Below are 20,187 nucleotides of genomic sequence, written 5' to 3'. Positions count from 1 at the left end.
GCCATGTTCTGGCATATTTTTAGTCAGCTCATACAGGCTTGGGTCCTAGAGACCGATAGCGGGCTTGTAGTTCGTCTGCGCTGTGCACGGCCAAGCCTTTCACTGGGAATCGAACACCTATTTGAAGTACTGTACAGGTAAAAAATCAGCCATATCATAGTTGCAGTTATAGAATTTATAATTTATTTAAAGTATGCTATAATTTCCCCCTAAAATTACGTTGAAAAATGTGTAGGAAACTTGGCAATGAAAGAACGCAGCGCTGCCAACAAGCTAACAATTCCTTCTCAACACTACACTGTATTGCAAATTGTATTTTTTCAAATGTTTATTCAGAAGACATTCGCATTGCTTCTCGTATAAATACTGGTAAATGCACAATTAAGCTCGAAATAGTTTTGACCCCGTTTTTGGTCTTGACGTTCTCAAGATCGCAAATCTAGGTGAAGGGTCATAGACGGGGTGAGGCGAGTTGGGCTAACTGGGTGACCGTCAATGAAATGTCATCTTAACATACATAAAGATTGTCATATTGCAAATGTCCACGTTAAAATATATTCGATTCATCACTTGCTCAATTTCCACGGGTATAACGGACTGAGGAATGACTCAATGTTGTCACCTGCACGTCACCTGAGTTAGTTCCCCAACCACTATTTTTCAAAGATGATATCACAGATCGTTCATGTATTCGGAGTAGGAAGCTATGCTTTAGTTTTGAAACTATGCACTATCATTATATTTTATTTTCAGTAACTAAGATCCATTTTCTCCTAGTAAGTTACAACTTTAACAAACATTGTGCCATTTAATGCTAAAGTACAAGTAAAACACCCTCTGGGCTCCAGACTAACCTGTTACTGATTTAACTTTATTACAGTATATCCTACTGAGACCCATCTTATTAATTTCTGTCTAATGTTGTTGATATTAGTTTAGTCTATAGCTTTTTATTAATTTGAGCAACTCTCCTAAATTCTACTACACCCAGTAGAGGACAGTGTGGCTTTTCCAATGATTTGTCATGTGTTTGGGTGGAATGCAATTAACTTTGCAGTCATTCTGTGACAAAATGGACACAACAGTGGACACAAATGAATAGGCTTTATCGCTAAAGGATATGTACACCAAACTATATGTTCATTGCACCCAGTGTAATAGTTCTAAACTATCAAATGTACCTTATTATTTTTTTCAAGATGTGCTACCCTTTGCTTTACCTTTTCCGGTATTTTCCTTTCCAGAACGTCATGGCTTCCATGCTCTTCAAGTCAATGCGGAGCTCCCCTGTAAGCCCATCTTGGGCTTTGCAGTATGGTAAGCCATCACCAAGTCACATAAATGCTTAAAATGTCCCAATACAACACGGGTTGACACCCAATTTGCTGTTTTGCCGAAAACCTTTTGACTCAAAATGTTTCATTGATAACTGCTGATTATGAGGAATGTCTTTGTGTTTCAGCCGCAAGGTCCCTTAGCACGACGAGTCAGCTACAGGCTCAAGGTTCAAATTCCCACTCTTTCCATTAACACCAGAAGAGGCTAATGACTATCAGTGTGCTTACTTGTAGTTGTTTGTTTCCCAGCTCAGACAAAAAGCAAGAAGACCCTGGCTCGTCCTGGCGTGAAGAACATAGTACTAGTCGAAGGAGTACGAACCCCCTTCCTAATGTCTGGAACTACGTAAGTCTTTTATTTGTTGACATTCCTGTTTATCTGTACACTAGATTTGGGAAAAAAGTCGACCAAGTCAGGTTTACCTTTAAAAATAGCTGGACTAAAAATACCCGTCTCAAAGCTCTGCCAGAACCATGTTTAAACCAAATAACCTCAGTAGCTCTGCTTTGTTTATAGCTATGCTGACCTGATGCCTCACGACTTGGCAAGAGCAGCTCTACAGTAAGTCCATTATGATAGCTGCTATTTGTTACAATATAAAGTATTTTAAAATATATATACAGTATATATGTTGTTTTTTTTTTTTTTTTTTTGTAGGGGTCTTCTGCACAAAACAGGCCTGCCCAAAGATGCTGTGGACTACATAATTTATGGAACAGTCATTCAGGAGGTCAAGACGAGCAATGTTGCAAGAGAGGTATTAAAACACACATTACATAGAAATATGTATCATGGGATGCGCATGGATTGGTGAGGAGCATCATGCTCGGCTGTGTTCTCAGGCAGCGTTGGGTGCTGGCTTCTCCGACAAGATCCCCGCTCATACTGTCACAATGGCATGCATCTCCTCCAACCAGGCCATGACCTCAGGTACCATGTTTCCATTAGCAACCAGCCGTCATTGACAAACAAACACTTTTGCTTTCGGTTGATTGCCTGACTTCTTTTTGTTTCTTTTCCCCTTTTTTATAGCTGTTGGCTTAATTGCAGCCGGGCAGTGTGATACGGTAGTGGCAGGTGGAGTGGAGTTCATGTCCGACGTTCCCATCCGTCACAGCCGCAAGATGAGGAAGATGATGCTGTCGCTCAACAAGGCAAAGACCCTCGGCCAGAGGCTCAGTTTGATTGGCAGCATCCGTCTGTCTCACTTATCACCAGAGGTATGTGGTCACACTATTTTTTGTCAATAGGGATGCGCTCAAATGTTGCGACAAACTGAAAATGTGAAAACCAGTACTGAAAGACTCTCTAAAGACTTTAAAAAAAAAAAAATTACCGTATTTTCCACACTATTAGGCGCACCGGATTATAAGGCGCACCCTTAATTAATGACATATTTTTAAACCTTTTCAATCACAATATAGTAATGCTCAAAGTATTAACAATAATAGCTCAAATAATAACTCTAAACTCTCAATGGCATAATAACTCAATGTCAATATGAGTAACCTTGTTCAACTGTAAACACACAAAAGAAACGGGTAAAGCTTACTTTATCAGTCCAATCTCAATATTGATCCATATATAAGGCGCACCAGATTATAAGGCGCACCATCAGCTTTTTTTTTAAAAAAAAATAAGGCTTTTAAGTGCGCCTTATAGTGCAGAAAATACGGTAATTTTCTGCATTTTTTTTGAAGGCTATGTACATTCTGTAATTCATATATAGTTTTTTGGGGGTCATAAAAGTTCATGTGGACAATGGACTTGTTTTTCAACTCAACCCCAAGCCTTTTTCTTACTTGGATATAAGTCACATATGATGGAATTGCAGAGACTAACAGCAGCTCGTGTTAGCTGGGGTTGTTTTGGCATTATTTCCAATAAAAAAAAGCGAACGGGCTGAACCACCGTCCGTTTTATAACGCAGCAACTTTTATGTGCCCGAAGCTGCCCGCTGTTGCCGAGTTCTCCACGGCGGAAACAATGGGCCACAGTGCTGACCGCCTGGCCGCCGCGTTTGGAGTTTCCAGAGTGGAGCAGGATGAGTTTGCTCTGCGATCACACACTTTTGCCAAAAAAGCCCAGGATGCAGGTTTACTGCAGGATGTCATCTCTTTTAAAGTGCCAGGTGAATATTTCATTATTTATGTACAGTATTATTTAGTGAACCTCACCTGTTATGAAAGATTGATATACAGTGAACAATGCATTTGCAGTTTTTTCACAAATTCACTTTTTTTTCCCCATTTGGAATCAAACCTCAGCTGAAAAACTAACCTATTCACATAGTTTGTGTGCTGGTTGTAACACCCTAAGAAGCCACAAGAGGGCAGTAAAAGCCCTGACCAATCGGAGATAAGTGGCAGGATCAAAGAAGTATTACTGTATATTATATCAAGTGGGTCACAATACATTGCTTCACGACTTCCATTATGTTGTCAGTAATTTCCTTGAGGCCAAACTATTTTTTTCAAAACACACCCAAAAAAAATATTGAATACAGTAATATACATTTTCCGTGGAAATTTTTGACAACCACCACTTCAAAAAAAACCTGAGGAAAAACAAAAAAAATACCTTTTTAAAAATAATGGGGTGAAAAAATTTGCAATGAGTCCTTGGGTGTCAAACTATGAGTATGTAATCCCAAAAAATAGCTCCCTTTTTGTAACAACTCTCTAAATCATAATGAAATAAAGGCATGCAACATTTTACAAAAACGTCACTAAAATGTATCTTAGGGCTAAGTTACTTCATGTTCCAATTATTTTGCTCTTAATTTGGAAACTATAGCATTCCTCTCACGGCATTCAAATATATTAAATTAGATTTGATGATATTGGCAGCAACCCTGTTAAAATCTCACATACCCCCTGAAGTGCCTTCCCGTACCCCACATGATGATTCATTTTTGTCTTTTTAGGCCGTGATATTGTTTCCAAGGACAACGGCATCCGTCCGTCCTCCAAGGAGCAAATGGCCAAACTGAAACCAGCCTTTGTCAAACCTCACGGCACCGTCACCGCCGCCAACTCCTCCTTTTTGGTAAGGCGTGCACAGCTAGTAAAGCGCACTAGAAACTGTTTACTTTTCCAATTTTCTACTTGATCATGTTACTTGCTCATCCTTTCAGACTGATGGTGCCTCTGCTGTGCTCATCATGTCTGAAGAGAAAGCTCTGGCAATGGGCTACAAGCCGAAAGCCTACTTGAGGTAACAGCGCCTCCTGTTTGTTTAGTTCCTCAATTTCACCCCAAATAACATTTTTTTTCCTCCCTATTCCTCATGACAGAGACTTTGTCTTTGTGTCTCAAGACCCAAAAGATCAGCTGCTCCTGGGGTGAGTCTCACCTGGTTTTTGCACTGCTGATGGTTATTAATGATTTCAGATGGCAATTATTTTATCTGACCTTTTCAGGCCAACGTACGCCACACCCAAAGTCTTGGAACGTGCTGGCTTGACCATGAATGATATTGATGTGTTCGAGTTCCACGAGGCATTCGCAGTAAGTTATCGCGAAACTTTGGGGAAAAGTTATGTGAGAGTTTTGTGGCCTGTCTATTATGTTTGCCACGCCGTAAAATATAACTGAAAGGCATTTGCCTACTTTGCATCAACTTCAAACCCATTTGCGGTATTTGTACATTTTTTTAACTTTTACTGCCGTGGGGAGGAGAAATAATTTCATGGGTCTTCACGGAATTGGAGGACTTTTGGGCTTCAAAATTGTTATAAATAAATCTTCATTTTTCTAATTTTATGCTATATTCATCAATAATTGGTAATCAACATTCATAAGTTTTGATTAGTTGAGCTTACATAGCTTAATAAAAACTGTTTTTGAAATGTTATGGTTATTCAAACAAGTTGCAAGGGAGAGCACTTAAACAAATAATACCAAAATATAGAATTTGAATTCTATTTCAACTGTTTCATTTGACATTCAATTTGGTTATCACAGGGCGTGGGACAATAAATAATAATTTAAGGAGTACTCTCGACTTATTTTTTTATTTTTAAAGCTATTTTTAAGCTTTTTTTTCTCTTAGTTTTTTTAGATTGGTTCTAGAAAAGGTAAATTTACTCAAACAGCATTTTTTTTAGTATGTTGTATGTGGATTGTTTAAAATGTGATGGGTAGGATGTAATTTGTCCTCCAATTCTGGACTGACCCATTTATGGATTTATGGATAAGAACATATCCATAAATAAGAACCGAACATTTTGTGGGGTGAAAGTATAAAAAAAATGCATTGGTTAGCATGTTTCAAGATCTTAGCAATAAATAAATAATACGACCACCCTACAGTTTAAGACAAGGGTATCGAACCCATTTTTACCGTGGGCCATATTGTAGTTTCTGTCAGGGCCTTTGTGACTGAAACGTTAACACTTGCCGCATACATGTAGAATTCTAACCACAGGTCTCAATGCATTTATAATGTGACACCAATGATATTGCATCATTCATAATCTCTACCTCTATTTTTCAGGGTCAGATAATGGCAAACCTGAAGGCTATGGACTCTGATTGGTTTGCCCAGACATACATGGGTAGAAAATCAAAGGTAACCACCCTGTTTTTTTTTTGTTTTTTTTAATATCTGTCAATCTTCATTCTGTTACTTACAACCTACATAACATTCCGTAAAGGTCGGTACTCCCCCCATGGAGAAATTCAATAACTGGGGAGGCTCTCTGTCCTTGGGTCATCCATTCGGTGCCACCGGTTGCAGACTGGTCACCACGGTCGCACACCGACTGCAGAAAGAAGGAGGACAATATGGACTTGTGGCAGCATGTGCCGCAGGAGGACAAGTGAGTGGACCGCCTCGCGACCATTTCCTCAACTTCGCGTTTCTATCCTTTTGCGACTGACACGCGATATATTTTTCAGGGCCACGGCATGGTGATCGAAGCCTACCCCCAGTAAAATGTAAATGACCATCACTAACAAACATCGTTACAAAAAACAACACACACTCATCCACATATTATTTGCAGCCCAAATGTATATATTCGCACCACTTTGCCTTGATAGACAGGAGTTGGTGCCATTGTGTAAAATGGCTGTTAATTTATCGCAGTAATATGTCGAGGAATGTCGCCTTTTGGTTTTAGGGAATGGCAGAGGATCATGTCAGCACTTTGGCGTATCATTACAAAGCCTTCGGAAGAGATAAGATTATGATGTTTATACTTGGTAGGATGTTATTGGTGTTTTCTTATTAAGTGTTGGAATTAAAGGAGGTGATGACAGAATCCGTATTCGTTTTTTTGCTGCGCTTTTGCTGTACAATGATTTTAAAATCATCGATGCGGAGAAATGTTCAGAAATGTGGGCAACTCTTCTGTATGTTAAGGACAGAGTTGCAATAACCACATAATTAGCATAACAAGATGAAAATGTTTCTTAAAATCCTTGAGGCATTTTTTACATTTTCTAACAATCCTACTTATTGTTTTGTCTGAGCAAAAAAAAAAAGGAATATAAAAGTTGAAATGAATAGTTGCATTCAAAAATAAAAGCCGATTGGAACAAAATAATCTTTGGACTGATTCTTGGTAGGAATTTTTTTTGTTTGTTTTGTTGTTTTGTTTCCTCATTCAAAATGTAAACAATAAATGGATTGCTTTATTTTAACGTAAATTCAAACAATTTCAAGGTGCTCCTTGCATTCTTTGGACAACGCTGTAGTAGAGATTGATTTTTTGTTTTTGTTTTTTTAATGAATTAAATTTGTATATATTTTTGACTGGTCTGACTCAAACAATTTGAATGTTTTTTTTTTTTCCTCATTCGATTGACAAATTTCACTTTCTTGTTTGCTTTATTTCAATCAACCCAGCAAGCTGATTAGGCAGCTATCGACCTAAAAATGATCCATTTTTCATTTGGCTGGAACGTGCGGTTAAGTACATTCTTAATGATCAAAAATGGATAATGCCAATTTTCTAACTGCAATATTGAGCACACATACATGCTTCTCATTTCATCTTCTTCCAGCTAATGATGACGGTCATGTTTTATTCATCACAAAACTATAGCAAATGAAAGAAAATCAACATAAGGGAGCAAACATAATTTGGGGGTGTTTATTCATAGTCAGAATCCGGAATATGCATCGGCCTCTTTTTGGGGGGGCATTTGCATGCAGGCCCCTGCGCCAAGATATGTCAGGAAGGCAAAATTAATTGATAGTGATATTGCTGTCTGCCTCTTGACTACATGACTGATGTTAATGAGGCGGGGGGAAATAGATGCGCCTTTTTGCTGATGTTTAAACAACATGAATATGGAAAGCCGAGGATATGAATGGCAGGTGACTTAAAAAGTTGACTTTACATATATATTTGGGTGGGGAAACGGAGCTTCGAATGTTTGTCTAATTCACCTCGGATGGCTGCATTTATATCAACATTTCCTGTCTTTTTACCCCACCCGCCAGGGAGCCTTGGATCGGAGGAGCCTTGTTAACATAACTTCAGTCAGACACCGCCGTTTAAAATGTATTTAAAGATTTAATTCTAGCAGTTGAAGCCCCGCTCGAGAGTCGATTATGCAGCCGGGGCTGTCACCATCCGCAGCAATGTTTTACCGCCAAGGCAAAACGCCGCTCAAATGTAAATAGCGGGGAGACAGGCGAGGATTTTGTGTTTTTAAAGCTTCAAAAAAAAAAAAAAGTGCCTCAACCCTGCGAGACGCCGAAGACACGCAGACACGCGTCGACATGGCGGGCCGCCTCCATGCCTCAGTGGGGCTTTGATCACCCGCAACCTTTTATGGGGGATGACTGGCGGAGGCACCCGCTGCTGTCACTACAAATCTACGCGTCGAGCTCCGGGAGGATGCGGGGCTGTTGCGGGACGCGCGTCGACGAGTGGGACGTGAGGGGGGGCGCTTTCATGTTTTCCTCTCCGGCGCACGCGCACACCTGCTCGTGTGAAGGGTAATAACGTGCACACCTGCTCTGAGCGTGACACTGCCTCAAGCACGCGCATAAAAGCATAGGCCGGGGCGGAAAATAGTTTCTCGCTGTCCGCAAATTGTGTTTAGCAGAAGTGGGCGTTTTACATTTTTGTGCTGGGTTGTTTACCTTTTTTTTTTTTCCTTTGCCGGGAAATGGAGTAGAGTGATGAGTAAAACTCCGGTTTATGATTGCTACATGCAAACGCCGCTCTGGAGAATTTGGCAAATCTCCACTTTGGTTGGACTTTTGCGAGACCTTTTAATCAAAACATTAAATGAGAAGCTGGACCAAGTTGCAGGGGAGAGGGAAGTCCAGGCTTCCCTGCTGAGGCCACTTCCCCTGCGACCCGACCCAGGATAAGCGGAAGATAATGGATGGATAAATGAATAATCCCAGGCATGTTTAGAAGATAAAGCAAAATGAAGACACTTGCAAGAATCTTTGCTATGCCTCAATCATTCTAATAAGGTAGACAAGCTCACGACAAAACACACTAAATCCACACACCAATGTGTTCACCTAGCACTAGACTGCAATAAGCAACTACATCCACCAGAGGGCTTTGTATTTTGGACCGCTTTCAACCTCTGGAGTCATTCTTTCGCAGGCTATTTACAGAAACGTTTTCTCAAAACAAACTTTACATGTGAGCACATATCATCTGTCACAAGTAAATATCAGGGTTTTGCTGAGCTTGATTTCTATATAATGCCCTTTTGAGGAAAAATGTTAAAACTTCTATCTTGCATGTCCTGGATAAGAGCCACTCAGAGTGAAATTGTCACTGAAATGTCCATCGGTTGCTTGAATTCCGTCACCTACTTGCCTGCGGAACCTCACCCCAGACTTCTTTGCTCAACTACGTGCATGTGATTCATTCATTCAAATCACATTTAAAAAAAATAACACAAACTTTTTATTTTCCATTTTAATAAGTACATTTTCCCTAAATATCCCTGTATAGCTGAGTGAGAGTAAATATTACCCCCATTTTTTTCACGCGCTTGTGTAATTGAGTCCACATTGTCCTTTCGAGGCTTCCTCTTCTGCACTGACTGCAGTACTACCTTTGGCAAGAAGGTCCCATTCATGTTTTTTTTTTTTTATTTTCTGGGCCCTAAAATACTTCGAGTGGATCATAATGCACGCTTTGAAGTATACCTCCACACATCCTCAGCATATAGGTCTCCCTAAAGTCTGAAGACACAAAACTGGCAATCAACCTTCCTAACTTTGTAGCTTTTTCCTGGGACTTTGGTTATTCTCTGCATCAAACACACAAATACACTCTTGCATTAGTTGGTAGAATGTTAAGCATATTGTCGACAAGTGCATTCTGCAGCTCGGAGTGGAGCTAGAACCTCCAGCTTATGAGGACCGGTAATTGGCTGTCCAGAGAAGCTGTCCAGTGGTGTCCATGTGTGTGTGTGTATGTGTTGCCAGTGTCTGGAGTTCATCATGTTCTCATAACGGGCAGTTAGGCTTGTTGGCCGGGCCCGATTCCCTGTCGGGATTGTAAATGTTATTGATCTGTGTTGGCTGGAGCCACTGCTCGCGCACACACTCCAGTCATTAGGAGACATACACACCTCCCCATTAAGCGTCCCTTCTCATACACTCACACTAAATATCACACTAGTTTGGCAGCCACTTTGCTAACACAATGCGAGAAGGATAAGGGGTCATAAAGGGTGTTTGTGCGGCATATTGGTTTTGTACGTTGCACGTGCGGCGTCGGAGCTGGCCGCGCACGACGGTGTGTGCGCGTTAATGTTTGTGCGTTGTTTGTGTTGTGTGTATGGCATGTGTCAGAGTCTGTCAGCCGCCGCGTCTCGTGTCAGGGCGAGAGGCAAGACATTAACAACTTCTGTCATTCTGCTGACAAAATGGTGGCAGAAGATTTCCCATGGTGCCCTGATGACTGCTGGCGTTTGTCAACAAGCCCTGTCACCGCCGTGGTGGCGAGGGGGGAGGGAGGGGGAGGAAAGTGGGGGAGGTTGGTGACAGGCCCCGGACCTGTTCCCATGAGCACTGCAGAGAGAGAAGTATGTGTGTGTGTATGTGAAGGTGTGCGGTGTGTGTTATATGAGGGGGGGCAAGGGGTAAGGGACAGGTTGTCTCTCTCTAGCTTTCATTCCTCGACTGCAAGGAAACCAAAATGAGCTGTCACTGCAATTCCCAGGATGCTTTGCTGTTTAGCATAGAAGCAACAGCAGCCATGAAAACTCTGCCCGTGTGCGTGTGTGTGTGGGCCACTAAACCGATAAGCTAGCGCCGTCTTGCTCACACACATTCACACACACGCGCGCTTGGATAATTAAGCAGGAGAAGCTCCCCCTGACGCGAGGCAGTCCTCATCTGCATTTTGGCCTCCGGCGCGCAGTTAGGAGCAATGGCTGATGGAGGGAGTGAGAGAGGGAGGTCGAGAGTAAAATAGAGAGAGAGGGAGGATGAGAGAGAGGAAGAGAGAGAGAGAGGGTAAGGAGCCAATTAGCCAGCTGGATGGATGAGTGACTGACAGCACTCTTGACACAGCACACACTGACATGCTGCTACTTTACTATATGATTTCACGTGCATGCACACACACACACACACACATACGCACACACACACACAGGTCATCCTGCTGCCTCTCACCTGCTCCCTGCTACAGCACGCTCCCACAAGGTCAAAATGTCCCATGTCCAATGAGGACATTCAATGTGCTTTACGCCCCACATTGTGAGAGCTGAACACTAAAAGGGTCAAAGGTTACACTTCTCAAGATTTGGTGAAAATCAAATCAATGGTTTGTATTATATATACTGCATATATGTCTGTACCTAGCTATTAATGGGAAAACGAAGCCTCATGAGCCGCTTGTGACATTTTTTTTGCTCCTCTAGATGATGCTCTTGGTTCAAAAACAAAAGCTGGTGCACTGAAAATATATTAAAATGGGGCTGCATGGCTTGGTGATAAAGTGGTTTCTCAGCCTATAGGGAATGAAAGAAAAAAAATGACTTCCTTTAAACATATAAGAGTATATGTCCGGAATCATTTTCTTTTACCTGTTATTTACAAATTTAAGAGACTCAAAATAAAGATCAATATTGTTTTTGAATATTTTAGTATTTATTCTGATTTGAAAGAACGCATTTATGGCCACGTGACGTCACATTAAGCGACATTGGGCCCGCATTTCGTGAGTAGCATTTTTATTTACATTGGAATTTTGCATCGCTACTAAAAATTCGTTACAGTTATGATAAGTATAATGCCACTGTTAAAAAAAATTACGCGGTTAAAAACAAACAAACAAACAACACTAAAAACTAAAAACAATGGCCTCTGATCGACCACCCGGAAGCAGCTGGATTTTTTACGTCTTTTTTTTTTTTTTTTTTTTTTTTTTGCTACACGGCTAATTGTAAATGATCTCGAAAACGCTTTCAGGTGCTCGTTTAAGCACTTGCAACTCAGTAAGTATGTTTCCAATCATTTTTAGAATTTTATTATTTTCCATTCAAAAGTACTGCAGATGTCCAAATCGTTCACAAAAAAGCCGTGTTTGCTAAAACGACTCATGCTTTTGCATTAGAAGTGAGTTGAACGTGTCTTTAACATCAATTATGCATTTTGAAATAAGTTTTGCATATTGATGTTTGGGATCAATTATACATTTTGAAATGATTATGCATGACAGTGGGTATCAATGATGTATTGATATGAGGTTATTTATTGACGGTACATGAGTTAAGTGGCTCCCCCCCCACACACACACAAAAAACATCCTCCAAACAACATATGGTTGTAAATTGTTTATTTGTGAGAATTCGAGTTGTTCCATCAACTTCCAGCTCAAACAGTTTTGGAAATTAGTGGAAGGATGTTATAAACAGTTTTTGCTACTGTTAAATTTGATCTGTTGATTAGAAGAATAAAAGAATAAGAAGAATAAAAATTCAAATGTCTGTTGCAGTGATGCACGTTTTTAAGGATTGCTGAATCAGGATCTGATCAGTGGATATTCTCTGGAATGTTGCCTCCTTCAAGAATGCTTGCTGCAGAAAGGACAAGGTAAAAAAATAAAAAACAAATTGAAATTGACCTAAAAAGTAAAATGAATGTGTTTTGAAAATGACGCAAAAAGTCAGGAAAGTTTATATCTGCTGAACTTTCAGCAGATTCATTCCAGACATTAAAATAAGCTTAAAATAATAAGTTGCAGCTTGAAAATTTATGCTTATGAAATAAAAAATTACCCCTACATTTTACTGTAAGTGCTACCTTGACTCCAAAAGTTTGAAAATTCCTCTGCTCGACTTACTTCACAAGCTGTTGTAAACAGTGCTTAGTTGCACTTTTTGTCGCCCCTTAACACTAACTACAAGCCTCTGTTGTTGTATAAAATGCTGTTTGGAAGAACAAAATGAGTATCGAAGGAAGGCTAAGTCGAAAACCAGAAGAAGTGGGGATGAAGGGCGAAAGCAGGTGATGTGGGGGGGGGGGGGGGGGGGGGGGGGGCTGGACGAAGGGGGTGCCGAGTGATGTCTAGAGAGGTGGTGGTGTGCGTTTTAGATGCAGGGATGGAAAGAGTAAATCCTTTTCTTCATCATTACCTCCTCCCTGCCACTGCCCTCACCTTAATTAGTCTCAGAGCAGCTCGCTCGGTCAGAAGTCTGCCTCATCCCTCCGTCCATCCCTCTATCCCCTTTCAAAACCCCTCCATCAACCCCCCCCCCCCCCCCCCCCCCCCATCCCTTTACCCGCCATCTCTTTCTTCCTCAGCCCTCTCATTTTTCTCTCCTCCAGCGATTCACACTCTTCCTCTTCTGTCTCTTGCCTGCCGCTTCATCTTCGTCTCGGTGGAAATTGACTGAAATACCAAACCCCGTAACCCCACAATATCAACAGCTGTGCGGCTCTACACACGCAGCAAAAAGAATAAACAGTTTCTAAATACACACACACACACACACGCATACAGTGGGAGAAATCCGTGGCTGCTCCAGGCTTGGCAGCTATAAATACAGAGGGTAGTGATGAGGAGAAAACTCTGTTAAAAAGTTAAGTGGGGAAAAGAGCTGCACTGTGAGATTGACATCCCGACGTCTCGGCTCTCTAGAGGCTAAATTAGGAGATCTAGGTGCCACACAGGGTGCACGCAGGTGTGTGTGTGCGCATATTATGTCTATCTCCATAGGCCTCTACTCCTCCGCACTCAGGAGCCCATCCGGTGTCACTGTTTTCTCTTCACTAGCTGAATACTGATGGCCGCTGGGACATGAATATGGTTGGAGGTACTGCAGCATTGCAGTCCAGCAATTTTCTTTATTCACCCTGCACTGTATATTGTACGTATTGATTGAAAAGGGAGGGGGGAGGAGGATGCTACTGCAGTCACAGTACCTTTAATTGAAATAATTTATTAAATCTTTTTTCGATGAAGCCAACCTTTTTATAAAGCGGCACAAAATGAATATTTCTATGTATATGTACATGAACCCCTATGGGTAAAATGAGCGTTATAAGTCATCGGTTCTCAAATGAGCTTATGTGAAGACACTTCAGGGGTACATGAGATTTTTAACAAGGTTTCTGCTGGCAAAAGAAAATTTAACCCTTGTGTGCTATTTTGACCATTTTTGGATGGCACAGTCATGGTAGTGTGTTAAAAATTGTTGTGCCATGTTGATGGTGACATGTTATCATCATCTGGGTGAAATTTCAGCTCCTGGTGTCTCCTTTTATTGTTTTACCTTCAAGGTGAAATGCCTTTGATGTAAAGATCAAAGCATTGGACAAAATACTACACAAAGGTTTATGCTGTGTTTAATACTGATTAAAATTAAATTTAATGCCCACATCTAAGTGCATATGCATTTGTTCAATATTTGAGACAAGAACATTGTTGTTTTCTTTTCAAATTAAGAGAAAATTGATTTCAGCAGGAAGCACGTGCTCCCGACTATTTTGTTTATCGTAAAGATAAATAGTCACAAGTACCTGCAAGAAATCTGTCTGTCTGTCTGTCTGTCTGTCTGTCTGTCGTGGGAATCTAACGATTCCATTGAAATTTTCGGGAAATGTTCGACCACATTTGAATGCACCACGTAGTTAGCAGCTTGCCCTAACTCTGGTGACTTGTGATGTATTGTGCAATTAAATTCCTTTTTTTTTTTTTTTTAGTTTTTATATCATCAATTTGCAACATTTTACATTAACTATGAATTGTAGTAAATTGCTGTTTAATCTTTCTTGTTTTATTCTGTTGCCGCGACTTCCTTGCAAAACTTTATATTCTACTTTATTTTGTGACTTTTTTGGTGAAGCCGTGATAGTTTATAGCTTGGTACTATTCTTCAAATTCTCCCCAAATCTCCCTAACTTACATAAGCAAGCACTATTTTTCTTTTTTAAAGAGACCATTAAGGTGTTTTTTTTTCTTATGTTTTCACGAAAATATATATTTAATATAAATACTTCAGCCAACTCAACCATCTATTAACAATGCTCGTATTAGTACAGAATGGAGACCTGAATCATCAATTCAAGATTTGGCCTGCAGGGGGTGCTGTGTACATGGAAGTAGCTCCAGACGTGACCTTTGGTCATGAATGCTGCCACAAGTTTAATGGCGAAGGAGTCTAGTTTTAGCCACTAGATGGCATTCAGACTCAGCAAAAAGCAAATGAGTTTTATGTACACGATCGTTAAGTTGTGTGAATTCGCTTATCACAAATTGAGATAAATATAAATAATATTAAAAAAAATACCACCCACTGTGGTAGAGAGTGTCGTAGTTTAATAAACATTTTATGGAAACTAAAGTGACGTGGATAGGCTAACTATTTTTGACAGTGGTTTATATTATTGTTTAGTTTATTAATGATTGAAAGTTGGCTCGTGAAAAATTTGCATTCCCTTTCAAATACGTTCAAACCGATGATAATACCTATGTTTGTGCGTTGTACTTTACATTCATCTAGATAAAAGTGGTCAATTAAAAATATATGAGTAAAAGATTTGAATCTATTATATAAATGTATGGAAATGTGTATTGCAGCCTTTGGCTACACATGCGCGCGCGCACGCACACACACACACCCATGCAGAAGGCGACAGCGAGTATTCAGCCCATTCTTGCGTAAATCACTTGGCCTCAGGGCTCTCTTAACCCTTCCTCTGTGTGAGTGAGTTTGTGTGTCTCTTAGATGTTACTTTTAAAACACTAATGATGGTGGACACTGCTAGTATTTACTGTGATGATGCTGCATATCAGCCAGTTATGTATCCGCGGGAAATCCAAAGCCGAATCTGGACTAAAATAATATTTACTTTTAACAAATCTTTCATTTGGTACTCCTACAAATGAGCTATAATTATTATTTTTAGGCGTGTTGCAGAGATGTTTAAGTATACCACGATGAGAAGTGTTTTTGCAGTTATCCCTCTAAAGTTTTAATCTAACATAGAGATTTTGGGAACATCTTCACATGAGCACAATGGAAACAAAGAAAAAAAAAGCTTGAAATAACCTAGTGTAATTTTTTAAAAGCGATACTTAAATCCTAAAAATAATAATTCATAGGAAATTGTGAAGTTACTGGAAATTCAACATTTTTACAGTATTTTACATTATGACTTTTTGGGGAAGTTTGTCAGAGAAATCCCTTGACAAGCTGAATTAAAAATTTGTGTGAAATGCAACTACACAAAAAAAGTTAGGTGAACTCCAAATTTTAAGACAACAAACCCTTATAAAGTTTCTAACTTGGGCAAATTCAACAAAATATTTACAAAATATTCATTAAAATATAATATAAATTCGCCTTCTCACATTTTCTTCAACAAATAAGTTAAAAAATATAATTATCTTTGACCCCCAACTACAATACATAAATAAAAAGAACTCATGGAATTATTTTGGCGCAAATGTGTTGCCTAATATTGTTGTCATTTATATCAAGTTGTACCATCTTAAATGATTTGACTTTATACACACTCCAAAAACAGTTATGTCAAAAATAACCCAATCTGGATCGAGAAAGGACTGGTTTACTACCTAGGCCAATTTTACCACATTTTCTGGGTTGTTTTACACTGTTTGATGCCTAAATATGACAAAAGGTTTAGACAGTTATATTTATTAAAACGATTATTTATTTATTTATACCCTTCCCTCGCTATGAACATTTTGGGTTAAAGGTAAGCTAATTATAGATAAAAAAATGGACTGGCCCTACTTTCTGGATTATTTTTACAGTTGGATAATTTTTCCAAAAGGTGGATGATTTTTCGATCGCACTCGAAAAAACATTGTGGGCCAAAATGACCCAATTATGCATCAGAACTGGACTGGTTCATTTGAGTCAACTTTCTGGGTTATCCATCTCCCCAATAACCGCTGGGTTATATATTCCTCCCAAAAAGTTGTCTAAAATGAATAGACTATAAAACAATTGATATAGTTGGGTTCTTTTGTATTCATTTCACCTCACTTTTTATCTTAAATGAACACACCAATCAAATTGACCTAAGTGAGGTTCATTTACTTTTTACCTAACTGTGTTTAGAGCGTCAAATACACTGCAAATAAACACAACATATATTTAATGCATGGTTTTGTGCCTAATTGTGACCACATTTTTCAGACTGCTTTAACATTAAAAAAGTAAGGTCAAATTGGCGTTATTAGACCAGTCCTATTTTTGATCGAATTTGGTCGCAAATTAGCACTGGAAAAAGTTATTGGTCTTACACTCTTGCACAAGCACAACACACACACACTCAGCAAGTTGTCTGTGGCTTTACTGAACCCCTGTAATGCTCCCATTAGCAGCTTCAGTTAAAACGGCATTTCATCAGGCAGCTGACAAGTAAATTATCTCCCCCATTTTCCTCTCTTTTCCCTCCCTCTCTCTCTCTCTCCCTCTCTCTCTCTCTCTCTCGCTTCCCCTCAGTCTGTCTGCCTCGGTCTCCCACTCTCCCCCCGGCTCAGTGACAGTAGCCTTAGGCCTGAGATAAAGAGGAGGCGCGCGACGCTCGGCGCTCTCACACACACTCGGCAGAACTGAAGTGACATCCTGTCAAAACAATAGTTTACTACAACAGGAACTTGTGTGTTCTGTCACACCGAGGCTCAACTTCAACTTTGGGATGTATAGAAATCGCTTTGCAAATTGATCTCCTCCTTCCACCCTTCCCCCCCGCTCCGACTTTGCAAACCGTGAGCGCATGTTGCACCCCATACACGTGGACGCATAGATTGAGAGAGACGTTCCGGGGCGACAATCTCAGAATGTATGTGTGCATAAAAACTCCGAGGACAGTTTAGATGCTGCTCAGCATAAGAACCTCTGTAGTACTCCGCGGAGAAATTGCTATGGCTGACAAAAATCGCTTCCTGAGCTGCTCGGGCGCACAGTCGCACTTCTGTGTGCATGAAAGAAAGCGCTTCTTTTAGAAATATGGCTCATGAGAGGATGGGGATAGCTGTGTGTAGAAGTCAGACGCCGGCTGGTGACTTGCTTCCGCTTGCCCTTGTGAACCGTATATAAAGGCAATAAATAGTCGCGTCTTCCCTATACGGTATCCCCCCTCTGAATCGTACCGTCGAGGCCTTTAACACAGAATAGCTGACAAGGTACAGGTAAAGTTGCTGGTGCACAGCGTTTACCTTTTCAACGTGGATCCGAGAAATGCCAAAGACGTATTTTTACGTTTTTACATAGTCCAGACATTCGATATTGGAGTAAAGAACGTTCTGACAATAACTGACCTTGAATCTTAAATTCCATTCATCCCAAAAACATATTGAAACACTTATATATAGTCTAGAAATTCAATCTCATGTACTTATTTACAATATTTATGTATGTATTTGCTTATTTTTTTTAATAATAATGTAAAGAAGGGACTGAAAATAGCTGTGACTGAATCTTAAACCATATTCCATATTTTTAGGTATTTTACATATTCCAGACATTCAATTCCAGGCACTAACACTAACCCTGTCCTCATAGACATGTTTGCCTGAGCCCACTAGGGGGGGTTGTAGTGCAGGTAGGAGGGGCATGGTCAAATCAAGAAATTATTAAGTGAGACCTTAAAAGTAGGCAGTTTTCAGGATGCTTTCCATAATCCCTCACACCGCTTGACTCTTCTCCAATTTGGCACTTTTTATTTATTTATTTTTTTTCAGGGCATTGGACTGCGGAGAAGGTTCAAGAATAAAAGGCATAAAAACCAAACGGTTTTAGAATAAAATAACCCAATTAAAGGTCAAAAAGAGACAGATGACACGTTGGGGCAAATTGATTAAAACTTTGGGCTTTCGCATTTTATTGTGGAAGGGGTCAATAATTCTAATACTTGCGTCAAATTGACCTCATGTGGCAGTTTGTCCTTTTTCTCCACCTTTTTTGACCCAATGAGGTTAACTTTGAGCAACTGTTTTTGAAATTTCACTCGGAGACAGGAACAATGGAAACAAATCTCTGAAAGACCTTTTGATCTGTCAAATATTACACAGACCTAGTACTGAATATACTTTGTCATTTAAATTCAACTTTTTATTTCATATATTCAACCCTATTTAGTATAAGGCAATCGAGAACCTATTCAAATCAATGCCAAACTAACTGTTGTTCAATGTCAGGACAAGGTGCTTAATGGAACAAAAGTATTGGGACACTTTGGGCCAAATTGACAATGGATGAAAATATGGATCAATTTGAGGAAGTTTACTTTCCAATATGGATTGATACAGTCAACTTTTCTGCACATAAGCTTGCATTACCTCCCCTTATCATTCAAACCAAAAGTATCACTCGCATTTTTGGTCATTTCCCTCTTCAGCATTTGAACTCGCGCACGCGTCAAGAGTCAAATCACCTGACCGTTGACCTCGAAACAATAAAAGGCGAGAGCATGTGCGTTTGGAGGCTAGCGTGACGGTCAGATGGCGAAACCGCACGTATTCATATAAAAATGAACACAAAGAAAAATCACCCCCACACCCACACACATGGACAGACTGGAACAGACAGAGAGACGGACACATGGGTCCATATATAATATATTCGTGTGTGTGCACGCGCGGGCCCAAATCCGATGTGTGTGTATGTGAGGAATGCGTTATGTGTGTTACGTGTGTGTGTGTGTGTGTGCGCTACCTGGCCAGCAGTGGTAACAGGCTCTGAGGCCTTTAATGGGATTTAGCCCGAGGCTGTTTTATTAAGATGTCGGCTTTCCCTGCTGCCTCCGCAGCTGACACCATTCCCCACTGATACCCCACCCCAACCCACCACCACCACCAGCGCCAACCGTCCTCCCTCACCCCCGCTGCTCACCCCCCCCCCCCACCCCCCCAAGCCCCTACCCACCTTCACCCCGTGCAAATCCCCTCAACCATTGCCTTCCATGTCCACCCCCCCTCCCCCCCTGCCCCAATGCCCCTTCATCCACGCGCTTCTACAACACATAATGACCCCACCATCGACAAACACAGTTTCACTTTATTCCTCACCCGCCATGATGTCTTGGGCCACTGCTGTTTTGGTATTTCAATGTGATTAAGGAAGGCAAAGTGAGCTCAGCTAAAGCTAAAAAATAGTATTTTTGTTTCATGGTACATACACTAGCACAATTTAAGTTTCGACTGCGGTAATGCTGATGAGTTATAATACATCGGTTGCATCAAAGGTAATCATACCAAATGCAGAACAGAAAGAAACAAAAGAAATGTTAAAAGACCAGATAGTGCTTGATGTTCTTACGACTGTGCTTATTTTGAAAAACATCACCACCGTAATTGGTATTCTGGTATAGATGCAAAACTTGAACATGTAGAAAAATAACTGAATGATGCAATAAATCAAGCAAACG

At 40.3% G+C, this 20,187-nt stretch overlaps 2 protein-coding genes across 3 annotated transcripts in view; both read left to right on the top strand.

The window, feature by feature from the left end:
- The first annotated feature begins 44 nt into the window (after positions 1-44).
- Positions 45-6,304, top strand: hadhb (hydroxyacyl-CoA dehydrogenase trifunctional multienzyme complex subunit beta). The gene is made up of 16 exons (XM_088402670.1): positions 45-137; positions 1,245-1,317; positions 1,463-1,504; positions 1,587-1,683; positions 1,855-1,899; positions 1,996-2,095; positions 2,181-2,268; positions 2,371-2,558; positions 3,289-3,469; positions 4,265-4,386; positions 4,475-4,554; positions 4,634-4,681; positions 4,760-4,847; positions 5,836-5,910; positions 5,996-6,160; positions 6,240-6,304. Exons 2-16 carry the CDS (start codon positions 1,251-1,253, stop codon positions 6,273-6,275), a joined length of 1,422 nt encoding a protein of 473 aa, XP_088258796.1. The 5' UTR covers positions 45-137; positions 1,245-1,250; the 3' UTR covers positions 6,276-6,304.
- A 5,972-nt stretch (positions 6,305-12,276) lies between these two features.
- The window catches only part of tfap2d (transcription factor AP-2 delta (activating enhancer binding protein 2 delta)), a 71,378-nt gene continuing 63,467 nt past the window's right edge, over positions 12,277-20,187 (top strand). For both annotated transcript variants that reach the window (XM_088404156.1, XM_088404155.1), the window contains exon 1: positions 12,277-12,375. The gene's annotated coding sequence lies outside the window, so the exon portion shown is untranslated. The remainder of the gene's footprint in view (positions 12,376-20,187) is intronic.

The sequence above is a fragment of the Hippichthys cyanospilos genome, chromosome 20 (assembly GCF_059441005.1).
Source record: "Hippichthys cyanospilos isolate Australia breed blue-spotted pipefish chromosome 20, RoL_Hcya_1.0, whole genome shotgun sequence".
Lineage (NCBI taxonomy): Eukaryota > Metazoa > Chordata > Actinopteri > Syngnathiformes > Syngnathidae > Hippichthys > Hippichthys cyanospilos.
This window is presented reverse-complemented; position numbering and strand designations above follow the sequence as displayed.